Here is a 14051-nt window from a genome sequence, read left to right on the forward strand (position 1 = left end):
TGGAAGGACATATAAAGTGGGAGGATGAACGAGAGTTAGGGAAAAGAAGACATGAAAGGGGTTAAGATTGAAGAGAGGGATGAAATTAGGGTTGTGCATGAGGAGATGAACAAAAGGGATTGATGATGGAGTGTAGGACAGAAAGTGTCGCAGAGAGGAACCCAAGGACTGTGACTCAGTGTGAGGAAATGACTACATGAATTATTCTAGTTTTATCGCCCCCCTTGTGATTCCTGTAATGAGAGAAGAAGGTGAGGAAGGAGAAAGGAGGATGGGGGGGTGTCCACTGATATAGGTAGACACAGAAAGTTGGGTGAGAGTTATGTGTGGTCTTTGTTCCTGATCCTAATTTATAACTCATTTATAATTTATGACCTTAGTGGTGTTTCATGCAGCAAGATTACCAGTTACAGCAAGACAGGCTTACTTCAATAAATCAGGCTTATTTTCAGGAAATGTTTGAAGTTATTTTAAAGGTGGTTTACATAATTAAGCCAGATGTAAGTTACCATGGAAACTTCTCCCTCCAGACTACCCTGGTCCCGGTCAGGCTAGTTTTCAGGCTTACTGAGAATCCACATCAAAAGTGAGACGCATGTAAGCACTATTGAAGTGTTCTATCCGTTCAATCCACACTGACTCCAACCTCCATACGGCCGTCACTGTCCACAGGACCAGCTGTCCTGTCAGCAGCACGTAATGTAGCCCCTGGAGCTGTCTTCACCAGGCAAGCTGACAGCAGAAATTAACAGAACAAAACTTCATACAAAGTTCAGTAAACAGAAGAAACCTGAATGAAATCAATATTTGGTGTGAGCACGCTCTGCCTTTAAAACAGCAGCAGTTCTCTTCGGTACACCTGCACACAATTTTTCAAGGTACTTGGCAGGTGGGTTATTGCAAGCATCTTGGAGAACTTGCCACAGTTCTTCTATAGATTTAGGTGTCTCAACTGCTTCTGTTCCTTAATGTAATCCCATTATCTTTTGTAGGGGCGTAAAAAAATGCGGGGGGTCCTGGAGTGTCTCCGAGTCATCGGAGATTGATACAATTGATAAAATGGAAGTGTATCTGTTCTGAGAGATACACAAGTGACGAAGGTCAAAAACGTTTTTTTGGCTTCTTATGTTTCATTTCAGGGTTAATGAGAGTTACCATTAACATTCTAAACTAAAACACAGAGTCTTCTCCAAAGTTCCTCCCTGAAGGTTTCTCTAATTGCATTACAAGTGAACATCAGTGAATTTGAGATACATATCAAAGTTGACTCACAGTCATGTCATCTTTATCACATTAGGCTCATTCATTTTTTTTGACAATAAGCCCGGCTTTTCTGGACTGCTTTTATGAAACATCGTATACTGTGGACAAAACAATGTTAACTCAAGGTCCACTTTACTCACTTGTTGTGGAGCTGTCGTTGTGTGGTTTTCTAGGTCGTCATGGAATTGCAATTCAAAATTTTGAAACTTTCCATTAGAGCACTTTTACTACCTTTTTTTTTTTACTACTAACTGCATGATGCCTGCAGTTTCTTCTTGATCATGGAAACAACAGTTAACTCAAGCTCCACTTACTTTCTAGTTCAGGAGCTGACCATATCACATTGCTTTCTGTTTCCAAGGTCAATAATGAACTGTCAAGCTCACCCTTTTAAACAAATATCGACAGTTTGATGATGACAACTAAGAAAACTCCATTTGTGGATGAAGATCATGTTATACAGTCTAAAGCTCTGGATCAAGTGAGTAAGTGGACATTGAGACGAGATTAGTTTGTCAACTGCTGTTTCCAAGGTCAGAGGGAACCGTCAAGCTTAACTAAAAACACAACAGCTTCCCTTCTGATTATTAATGCGTTGCTTCTTTCGATAGACCTTTTTTTCAACCTTGAAGTAGAAATCCTCAGTTAATAAATAAATAAATACAAAATTTTACATTTTAGATTCCAAGAGCAGAATTTAACATATTATTAATCCAATTTTCATTTTACAAGATGTGCTAGTTTATAATCACTGATGTTCTAATCTTTGGCTCTGATGAGGAAAAACTCTTCCAATAATTCCGAGCTGAAAGTGTCTCCCACAGAACAAGATGGCAAACATCTTCATTTGAATCCTCCAGTTGGCTCTCCCCATCATTCACTGCAAAAGGATCATGTCACCATTCAAAATCTATGAAAGGCTATTGATTCACTTTCAGACAGCTTCATTTCCAAATGCTTGTCAATGATTAAGAGTCGTGTGGAGGTAATTGCATTCTCATTCACACCAGTTCATTAATTTCCACATGTTGGTGTAATTGTGTGCTGTAATTGATTTTTTTTTTATCCATTTGTCCTCAAGGAGCACTGGAGGAAACTTGCATGGAATCGAAATAGAGCAGCCTTAATTGAGAAGCTTTGATTGTATGAGCTTCATGTTTAGCATTGGACACATGCTGCGGTGCCTTATTTTAGTGATTGTCTTGTAAATTAGAAAAATAATTAGGAGAATAAAAACAAGACGAAAATTAGAAAGTAATCAAGATATGGTAACAAAATCTGCCTGGCGGCTCCACTAAAGCCCACAAATTAACACATTATATTTTGCTTAAATTGCCTAATCCATACAAAAATTGTAGTGTGTAGTTTCACGGGGGGAAGCCAAGAAATAATCTCAGTCATAAAACCACAATGGGCCATTTTCACATTTTTTTCTGTGAGGATTACTCAAACAACATGTCACATGTTCATTTAGTGAGCGCCACAGGTGCTACTAGGTGGATTTTGTTATCTTTGGAGAGAGCCAGGCAAGCTGTTTCCCCGTTTTCAGTCTTTGGACTAAGCTATGCTAACTGGCTGCTGCCAGTAGCTTCATATTTGAACTGAGAGTGGTATAAATCATCATATCTAACTCTCTTCCCCACCAAAATTTCAAATTATTCTCTTAAGTAAACACATTGAAATGAACAAAATACAGATAAATATCCTGAAACGGATACACAATTATTACATAATTACATAATACTTTTTCCATCTATCAGGTCCATGTAGTGAATTAAAGAATGAATCAATGATGTGGTGCAAATTAAACAGTGACAAATGGTGTATCTGCTGAGTGAGAGTCAATATTCCTTAATGAATTGCTGCAACACAATCAAGTTTGTAAAACAAGCCACACTTTACCAAAAAGAGAACAGGTGTGCAACAGTTACATTTATAATTCTAAAAACGGTGTCTGTTTTAAAGCCCACTTTACTCAAGTCTGACCAGCTGTTCAGGTGTTGTTGCCCTAAATAACCTGCAACAACATCTGATGTTTGGTCCCCCCCCCCCACCTGTCCTCCTCCAACCTGTCCTTCTCCATCTTTTGTCTGTTCTCCTCCCTGCACTTTTCTGACAGGAAATCGTCCTTGTGGTGTTCTTTGGTGTGGAATATTTTGTCCGCCTCTGGTCAGCTGGTTGCCGCAGTAAATATGTTGGCATCTTGGGCCGACTACGCTTTGCCAGGAAGCCAATATCCATTATAGGTGGGAACTCCACACAAACACACACACACTCTTCTATACAAATGAACACAAACAGACATATCACTCTACTCCCACACACACAATATTTAAACAATATCTGTAATATCCTGAGCTTCCTCCCAAAGTGACATATGACGAAATTCTGCATGAAATTAAAACTGTCACTGCAATTTTCTCCCTCTATCTTCAGCTTTGTATTCTTAAAATTGCAACCTCCAGGTGTTTTTTAAATATTCCACAATGAATATTAGCGTTCACATTATTTGTAACCTCTCTACCCTCAATTGATTTATAGAATCATTTTGTAATGAAAACCAGTGCTCATTTGTTAATGGAGCACTCTCCCTCTGCTTTCTAATATCTGCACTTTCCTCTTTAACTTTTCGAACCAGATAAGGAGGACAACATTTGCTCTTGTTGTACATCATCTGCATATTTATACCATATTTATAATTAACGGCTCTCAATCTCTGTCAATACAGACCTGATTGTAGTCATTGCCTCAATAGTTGTGCTGTCAGTGGGATCCAAAGGCCAGGTGTTTGCCACCTCTGCTGTAAGGTAAGAAAGTATATATTGAGGCGTGCACTTTATGGCCAAACCACACATTGTGTACTTTGGACTAGGGCTGTTTTTCACAGTTTCAATTCAGGGAAATCTTAATGATAAAGCATAGAATGAAAATGCCCCTTGTGCTCAAAGCCATAAAGAAATTGTTTTCTGAGTTTGGTGAGGAAGAACTTGACTGGCCTGCACAGAGCCCTGATTTTTGGAATGAACTAGAGCTCCGATTGAGAGCCAGGCCTTATCACTCAACATCAATGGCCAACCCCACTAATGCTCTTGTTGCTGAATTAGAGCAAATCTCTGTAGCCAAGCTCCAAAATCTTGTGGAAAGCCTGAAACCAGAAGAGTGGAGCCTGTTATAGCATCAGATTAATGCCCAGGGTTTTAGAATGGGATGTTCAACAGTCACATGCAGTATGGATGCAATGTTTGGGTGTCCACATACATTTGTCCTTGTGGTGTGTATGTGTGTACGTACATAACCACATGCATTTGGTGTACATGTAATGTCAGCATTAAAACACCGTATTATTTTCCAGAGGGATTCGCTTCCTGCAGATCCTGCGTATGCTCCACGTGGACCGTCAAGGAGGCACTTGGCGTCTCCTGGGCTCTGTTGTCTTCATCCATCGGCAGGTACACAATCAGAGCTTTTAAAAGCACATCACATTCCAGCTCCAAAACCATGAAGCCTTCTGATTATTATAAGTAAGCAGGATGCTTTCTGTCGGGGGATTTATAGCCGCTCCACATCATGTATTATTTTTTTCATTACTATGCACGTAGAGAGAGTCTCCACGAGGGAATACACATAACAGAAAAAAGGATATTCAGCAGAGCCAGAAGAAAAGAGCTGATGTGCAGTAGGTTAGGGTAATAGGCTCTTTTGCCAGAGAGGGCTGCAGTTTCCTCCAGGGTATCATTCAGCTGAGAGACAGGGGTGGTTGTGATTATCCCCAGTGGGAACGGTAGTTGTCTTCAATGTCTGTGTAAAAAGAGAGTTGATGAAGGTGAACAGAGCAATAGGGATGTTTCTCATCCAGTGCTGCCCGCTGTGCTTTCTTGTATTGGCCTTGGCTGATGACCACATTGCTCCTGGCTGAGGCTGGTCATCAACAGCCATTGACCTCAGCTGTAAGGAAAGAGAGTGTCGAGCAGTGAGATATTGGGACCCTTTGCCAAACTGATCCCTGCCAGCTAGAGCTTCTCTCCGGAGTGTATAAAATCACTCTAACAGCTGTGGAGGGCACTCTGTATTAAGGGAAAGAGTGTAGAATATCCAATAAACACTGAGACGCACCTGCCACTCTCAACCATAATTATGGCTACGTTCACATCACAGGTCTTAATGGCCAATTCCAAAGTTTTAGTCAGATCCGATCTTTTTGTGTTGACGGTTCACATCCATGTTTGTAAGTGACATGTATCTGGCTCCAGTGTGAACACCGTTGAAGTCATAAAATGCTGTGCATGCGCAGATTTAACTGAAATGTGAGCTGTATGTGTGAAAGAATAACAACAATAATGTAATTTGTGAAGTCAAATCATAAACATGGATGAAACGGCTGTGCTAGCATACATTTCCAGGATTATCTGTTGTGCAGCTTGGCAGACGATACAGATGATGAGGATGAGAATGAGAATGAGAAGGCATTTATTTTTACCTGTGCCAACAATGAATGATGATAACAGGTAATACGCACAAGCGAAGTCAGACGTTAAAAAAAAAAAAAAAAAAAAAAAAACACATGAATTCCTATCTGACCATTCTGACAGCATTGCATATGAATGAAGCCCACATATGCAAGTGTTCCAGATTTGATATGAAAAAAATCAGATTTGGTTTGTTCAAACTTCTGTTAAAAAATTCAGATCTGCGTCACTTGGAAGCAAAAAAATTGGATATCGGTAAGCCATATCTTAAAGGGGTAAATGTTTTTTGCGATTTTCTGTTATTTATATGCTGTTAAGATGTCAGAAGACTATGTTAAACATAGTGAAGGTCCAAAACATGAGGTGAATGTAAAAATTCTCCCTGCAAATCAAAAGCCCAGGCTTCAACCTGCTCTGAATGCTTGGTGTTACCTCTACTTCCTCCTCGTAATGACGTTAGATTGTTCGTGTATACCCACAAACAGTCGTTCACTGGTTGCTAAGGTTGTTCCGGGGGCTGTTGACGTTGTCCACTTGCATAATTAGGATCAGATTTGGGCTTGAACGTATACATATGTATTTGAGAAGTTTTCATTTCGAGTAAAGAACGAGAAAAAGGAGTGATATCCTACTACTAATGTTCATTTAGGTGGCTTCCAGAGCTGCCCAATCATAACAGAGTGGGCTCATCAGGAGGGGGGCCTTAAAGAAACAGGAGCTAAAACAGCCTGTTTCAGACAGAGGCTGAACTGTGGGGCTGCATAACGGGTAAACGAGTACGAGTAAATCATGCAAAGATATTCCAGTAGAGCCCCAGAATGCAAATATAGACCTTGAAATATGCATGATTAGTCCCCCTTTAAATGCATACATACATGCACATAAACATATACACAAACATTCATACTCACGTGTCCATATATGGATATGATACATTTTGAATAAAGCTAGGGATAAAGTAATGGTTCCTTTTATTTCAACTTTATTGCACATCAGGTGATTTTTAACCCCACCAATGAAAAGGCAGTGTTAGGACAGTGTAGCAACAGGTTAATATACAGTATATGATCAAATCAATATTTTAGTAAAGATTGAACATACATTAATTAGATGCTTAGTTTCTGGTCTGGTGTAGTGGAGAATGACAAGATTTGCTGTTGGTGGGTTTTGTTGTCCACTTCCACTCCACTCTAGCTGGTTTGGGAAAGGCAGACAGGTGGGAGATTGGGAAGAGTGAGCGTATAGGGATTGGAATGAGATTAGGCCTGGTTATACTAAGTCTCATTGGACTTTGAAGGCATCAGAGGTCTGTGAGTCATCAACTTCTCCATTAGAACTGGGCTCTTCTTGTTTGTTTTCTGTACTGTGGACTTCTTATTGTGGCTAGAGAGTTATTATATGTTCTGTTTAGGCCCCACACAGCCCCAACAGCCCTAAGGAAAAATACAGTGTGGACTCATACAACAGCCTGTACAGCAGAGGCCACACTGCTTTCAGCCATCTGGATACTGGTGTGTTGTATCCTCAGTATTTGTTACTTTGTGATTTTCTAGCTGAGACGGTGAAGTCAACACAAGACTGTAACATGGACTTGTGCAACTGTAGCCCTTCTGTGTTAACAGCTGGAGTCCTTAAAGTGAGTTTCATTTACTCCAATTACTGTCCAGTCTTTGTGTTACAACAGCATTTAAATACACACTGAGTAGCATACTAGTGCTTGTGGCTTGTAAACACAATTTGCACAGTTGCTCCTGGCTGGCTCAGTGGCAGATGGAAAGTATTGACTCTTGAACGTGGTTGCCATGTCACAGCAGCAGCACCAGATCTACTAAACTTCTGGTATTGACTCAAGGCAGCTGTACCTAAATGCATTAAAAGCTGTTATTTTCAAGAATCATGAACTTATAAGTTGTAAGCAATGATGTTAGTTGAAGGTTTTACAGGTTCTCACATCCATTAACACACGTTTGATGCCAAGAAACATTAAGAAAAATTTGTTTAGCCGTATGAAGAAATGCAGAGCACCAATGGACCATAAGTACTATTTGAGTAGAGTAATGTAAAGGATAGTTTTACACTGTTTCAAGGGAGGCAAACAGCCTTTTCCTGGATCATTTTTGCAATAATCTGCTGCTGCTTCTCTGTGACACTTAGAAAAATCTGGGAGTGACCGAATAAGAATTCCACTCATCAGGAATTCAGTCCAATTTAGTGCAGTGAGTGCTCCTGCACTTTGAGTGGTTAAACACAGTTTAAATCACGTAGTAGGTGAGTGCAAAGAGAACATTCACTTAAAGAGCTCTTTCACAAAGCAGTAGTCCAATTACAGTCAGACAGGATAAGAGCCAAGCCCAATTAGACCTCCTGATTAAATCACAGACAGCTCCTTACTGAATCTGCAACAAGATGCCTCATAGTTATTTTAAACACAGCAGGAGGGATCAACTGCCTGGGATTTAGATTGATTTATGGTGATTTACTGGCCATCTGAATTCAAGCATTTAACACACCACCAGTGATTTTATTAAAATTACACTTCATTTAAACTCTGCTGCATTTAAGACTGCAAAGAGCATAATGATATAGATTTTTTCTGTTACGAAGAAATAATGTATAAATAATGAGAAGATACTTGAGAACAGACTGATCGATTAGTTCCTAGATGTGTCTGAATCTTCATTATATACCCTTTCTCGCAACACTATATTTTAAAGTTCTATTTAGCATTTATAATCAGATATAAGAACATGTTTAATTGTTTATTAATGTACAATATTTATCATCAATCATAACTTCTCCTTTGAAGACATATTTTATATTATGTTAAGTGTGTTTTCCTATGCTATCATTCATATCTGTTTATACACCAGCCTCCAATTATTGGTGTCTACAAGACTTACAGCTGTTGACAGATACATTAATAAATACTTATATCTGCTTACAACTTTAAGATAGTGTGTTGTAAACCATTTATTAAATGTTTATATATATGCTAAATGGGGAGACTTAAAGTAAATTGTTACCCATTTTCTTAATTTAAGGTGAAAACCGATAACTAATAATTACTTTCTTATTAAGTGGATAACCATAATGAGTCATACTGCATCATTACTTCATGATTACCTCATGACTGCAGGCCATGTTTGCCCCCTAAAGTTAAAGAATAAGGTTGCTTTTCTTATAGTCAACAAATCCCATGAAAAGATCGAAACTAGCAACGAATGAATCCTATGAACAATGGACTGTGTGTCCATAGCCTGATATATTGTATTCATTAGTGCCATAGAGCTCCATTGTTGTCCAAAAACTATTAAAACCACATCAGTGAGCCACACTGTTTTCACTGGGTGCCTTTGCTATAATGATCATCGATCAATGAGTCAATTTCACATACACTGTCCTGCTGCCATCACTATCACACTAAATGCATGTTACATGTAATCTGTGGCTGAAAATAGTCCCCAACAAAGTACCAATTACTGTTGTTTGAGTAAAGTTTGCTAAACAGTGCCCTGCTCTTCTAAATTAGAGCCTTTTTTTCTTCTTTAAAAAAAAACAAAACATATATATATATATAGATTTACATCTTCAGTAAGAACTAGTGGTCTTAGGGCTGAGTGCCACAGACAGGGTAGGGACATTGGAAAGTATGGAGAAACAGACTAGAGCATTGTTAGTTTTGGTCTTTTTGTGGGATTTGTTGATAGTAAAGTGATGGTATTACAGAATAATTTCAGCCTTATCCTTAAAGTACATCATCCTACCAAACTAACAAATACATACTGAGCTTAAAATGAGTGTGAAGCCACACATCCGTTCACAAATGACACAAGCCAGAACGGATAGCAGAATTCTAAAAAAAGATTTCAATCATCATATTCACAGCACATTTGCATGAATATTCACATCCATATGTCATATTATTAGCAAAACACAGCCACAATACATCAAGCCTGCTCACTGGTGAACTGGTGTAATTGATATTTTGTGGCAATCAGGAGGCATTTAATACATGAGTAAATAGTCAGTATAAATATTTACAGATATCTAGGCATCAGTTATATAATCGTATGATGTTTTTTGAAATGATCCATGTGTTATTTATTGAGTTTGAAATGTGTCATGCGTTTGTGCATGTGTATTTCAGGAGCTGATCACTACCTTGTACATTGGCTTTTTGAGCCTGATCTTCTCCTCGTACTTTGTCTACCTGGCAGAGAAAGATGCAGTCGACAGCAGCGGCTCCACAGAGTTTGGAAACTACGCTGATGCTCTGTGGTGGGGAGTGGTAAGAATATGTGTGTGTGTGTGTGTGTGTTTTTGTGAGAGAGAGAGAGAGAGAGAGAGAGAGTGGGTGTGTGTTTTCCTTTAAGAGTGAGTCTCTTAAGGGCTCAGTCAGTCAAAAGTGCTTTTCATTTCAGCCAATTTTCTATTATTTCATTCATATATTTATATAATATAAATTATTAAATTGATGTTAAATTCACACGTTATTTGCTAACTTTTTGGGTTTTTCCTTTATTTATTGCAAGATATGTGATTAACACAAATTGAGTGCAGGATAAGTGATTAACATGAAAAAACACGTGTGACACGGGGCAGTACAAACGGGAGAAGCAAAGAAGACCAGACACTAGCCCCAGGAAAACAATAACATGAAAAAAAAGTAAATAATAAATTGGCTTAATACAAAATGCACATGGTGTGTGTGTAAGGATATAGAGGGAAAAGAGCAGAAGGGAGGAAAGAGAAGGAAGAGAGAAAGAAAATAACAAAGGAAAGCTGGGTGGTGGTTGTGGTGGGGGGGGGGGGGGGGGGGGGGGGGTGGTCTCTGGTTAGGCGCCAAGGTGAAACCAGGATGATTCAGGACAGAGTTTTTTTTTTTCCCTCTCGCCCTCTCCACTCCTATCCAACCACTTCTTTTTATAGTTTGTTTGCTTGTCTGTCTGTTGCTCTCCTCCTCCCCCCTCCTAGCTCTCATTGCTCTCTCCTGCTTTAGGTCACTCCCAGACCTGTAGGAGGGTGCTGGCCTATTGCACGTCAGATACCCTCTAGAACAGCCCCCAATGCTACAGGAGGGGTCCGTTCATTTGGGTCTGAGGAGCATCTTCTTTCTCTTTGAAGGGGGATATAATAGGGAATAGGCCCTCAGACACCAGGCCGTCCAAACCAGTCAGGACCCCCGAGCCCCCGAATTATTTGCTTCTTTAGTTTCTGACCAAATACCTGCAAAAAGGGGACCTGGTTTATATTACCTGCTAAACATCAGCATATTAGCACTGTCATTGTAAGCATGTTAGCATGCTGATGCTAACATTTACCTCAACCTACCACTGTTTTATACAGCCTCACTAACATGAGACTTAGACTCAGGCTACTCAGTTGTGTCAACTGGTTGTTGATCTTAAACTGTCGAGTCAATTTTATTTGTATAGCCAAATATCACAAATCACACGTTTGCCTCAGGGTTCTTTAACCTGAATCGACTCTAATGTCACAGTTGTGATCAGACTCCATAGATCAATTGTTAAGCTTAAGTATATTTGTGACATTAACATGAACACTAATTGTATTTTGCTCCAATGAAAGTTTCAAGGTCTTGTCTTCTAAATATTGTTTTAGTAGCTTTCCCATATTGCAGAAGATATCTTTTACTTCTGTTGTTACAGTAGGAGTTCTGTTACAACCCTTGGGCACATCCAGTGGGCTGCTAATGCAAGAAGCAAAACAAGTAGTGTAGAGAATATGGGATGAAGTTTTATTTTCAGACAATAAGTCACCACCCACTCTTCTTGCTTCTTGGGAACTTCAGGGACTGATATTAAAAAACAAACACACAGAGAAGAGTCAAAACAACTTCTCTTGGAGGCTTGTTTACTCTATTTACGCACTACATGCTACACGAGATTTGTATCAGTCTCTCACACTTACATCATGTATCAGGTATTCTCAGTGCATAAAAATGTGTGTCACACAGGTGGAAAGGTTAAAGTTCTGGTTGGAGGTCAAGAAAAACATGGGCTACAACAGAAAAAAAGATGATTGATTACAATAAACCAGAGCTGTTTTTTGTCCTTTTAAGTCAGTCATGCCAACAGTTACATGAAAGGATGCAGCATTTGAACAATTTCCTTCTAAAGCTGAGCAAAAAGTGTCTTTATATACCTAAAATAATGTCTGTTGGTCTATTGCTATCTTATTTATTTTTATTTATCTGTGATTTCACCTCAAATTAAGTCTTGTCAAGTCTTTAAGAGGCCAAATCTCACACAAGTCAGATCTCACGTCCTATTTTTTGTGACTTAAGAACATCTCAAGAAAGTCTCAGTTCTGCAGCTCTGCAGCTAATTCATTTAAAATGTTAAGGATCATGATGCTGTTCTCTTAGTTTTCTTTTTTATTCTCCCAAATATAGTTTTTACAGAATCAAACCATCTTTAAAAAATCTGAAATGTATTGAGCTAAATTTATTGCATATTATAGAGCTACTGCTTTAGTTCAAAATGATCTGAATCATATCTGAACCCTTTATCCCGATTCTTTGATCTCAACATTGAACATGTCCACATGTGAGCTAATCTAGTGGCCGTAGTAATGCGCTCCAGAACAACCCACAGGACCATAATGTGCTGTTTTCCAAAACCCTTTCAAATGTTACAAAATGTTAAAAAATAGTTATGTTTATGATGTGACAACGCTGTGGTTAAGGTCTGTTTAGGTTTAGGCACAAAAAACACTTGGTTAGGGGAAAATCATGGCTTGGGTTAAAATGATCACTTGAAACATGGTTTATACTTAAAGTTATGTAAACTTTGTCGTTATGGCAACAGTAAACCCACAATGTTACAGTTTTTAAAGAAATGTCCTGACTCGCAGTTGGAAACATGACACTTGCGGTAGCAAAGTCCACTTTTTGCCATCTAACTAGCCATCCACCCAACTCGCCTCCTCCTAATAAGGGAAAATCATCTTATCAAGTCAACTTACATTGACTGCGTCACTTCCCAGGTCATAATTACTACAGCCGCTAGATGGCGTAAATGTAACTATAGGTTGTTTTTGCCCTTCTGAGTTTTAGACCTATACTGTCATTCTTCTTGTGAGGACAGGCTGGAAATATGCAACAATCAAAAGAGTGGTTGACAAATAAAGTCTCTTGCATGTTTTTTCTGTTTCCAAGGTAACAGTGACTACCATCGGCTATGGAGACAAAGTGCCTCAGACATGGATTGGGAAGACCATTGCATCCTGTTTCTCTGTCTTTGCCATTTCCTTCTTTGCACTGCCTGCAGTAAGTGGAGAGAGAAATTGCTGAAGCGAGACATCTTTTTATAGGCTGAAGTGTCTGCCATGTGCTCGCTATGTTGTGTATTCAGTTTCTTAACATTATTAATCCCTCTCTAATGTTTCCTATTACATGCAAAGTTGGCCAGTCCCTCAAAAAATGATGGTTTTAAATAGGGCACTTTTTTATTTTAAATTAATTCCAACTGACCTAAAACCATAATTACTTTGGTCCTTCAACTATCTTTAGCATTGCCGTACATAAAGCACCACTTTAGCACTTTATTTATTTATTTATTTGGACTCCCATTAGCTGTTACCAGCGCAACAGTTACTATTCCTGGAGTCTTTAGAAATAATATTACATATACACTTATATATGCACAGACACAAATATGTGTATTTACATATAAAACAGTTAGTAAAATAGAGTAAAAAATGGTACAGTACTAGTTTGTAACTGCCTAGGTCCAGACATTCGCCCACTCCACCAAGTCAAGTTGACTGATAATTCTGTCTGATATCAGGCACAGTTCATAACATAGTCAGCAGCAATGCAGCATACACACTGCCCTCAAATGTCCGTAACAACCGTGTCTCCAAAAACAATACAGAATAATAAGCTTCCCTACAAACTAAATAAACCTTGTGTCAGTCAGGATAGCTTTAGATCTATCTTTGACTCATCAGGAAATTCTTCAGTTGTTTTTTAAAGGTCATGTTATTCAGGGATTTTTTGACAGATGATGGTAAATCCCTGCCCTGTACAGAAGTTTTCTTTGAAACATTAATTCTGGGTTGTGGAAGAGCGATCTTACTCATTGTCACTTGTCTAGTTTTGTAATAGATCTTATTCCCTGTATAGATTATTCTTGAGAAAAGACAATTTGGCAGTTTTAGAACATGTATTCCCCAAAAAAAGGTTAAAAGACTACACAGCAGCCTCTCCTCCACCTTCAGCCTGTTGAGACTGGCATGCATCCCCTCAACCTCCTGTCTGAATGAATAGTTCAGGACCAGACGCTCTGTTCGATTCTG

General features: G+C 38.9%; 1 protein-coding gene across 3 annotated transcripts in view; it reads left to right on the forward strand.

Annotated features, from left to right (window-relative positions):
- Window positions 1-14051, forward strand: part of kcnq1.1 (potassium voltage-gated channel, KQT-like subfamily, member 1.1) — a 53619-nt gene that overhangs the window by 17638 nt on the left and 21930 nt on the right. For 2 of the 3 annotated variants that reach the window (XM_044355411.1, XM_044355412.1), the window contains exons 3-7: window positions 3383-3509; window positions 3992-4070; window positions 4616-4712; window positions 9877-10017; window positions 12910-13020. In XM_044355411.1, coding sequence (XP_044211346.1) covers window positions 3383-3509; window positions 3992-4070; window positions 4616-4712; window positions 9877-10017; window positions 12910-13020 — 555 coding nt within the window. The remainder of the gene's footprint in view (window positions 1-3382; window positions 3510-3991; window positions 4071-4615; window positions 4713-9876; window positions 10018-12909; window positions 13021-14051) is intronic. The other variant, XM_044355413.1, reaches the window with a different exon arrangement.

Source organism: Thunnus albacares, chromosome 1, assembly GCF_914725855.1.
Source record: "Thunnus albacares chromosome 1, fThuAlb1.1, whole genome shotgun sequence".
NCBI lineage: Eukaryota > Metazoa > Chordata > Actinopteri > Scombriformes > Scombridae > Thunnus > Thunnus albacares.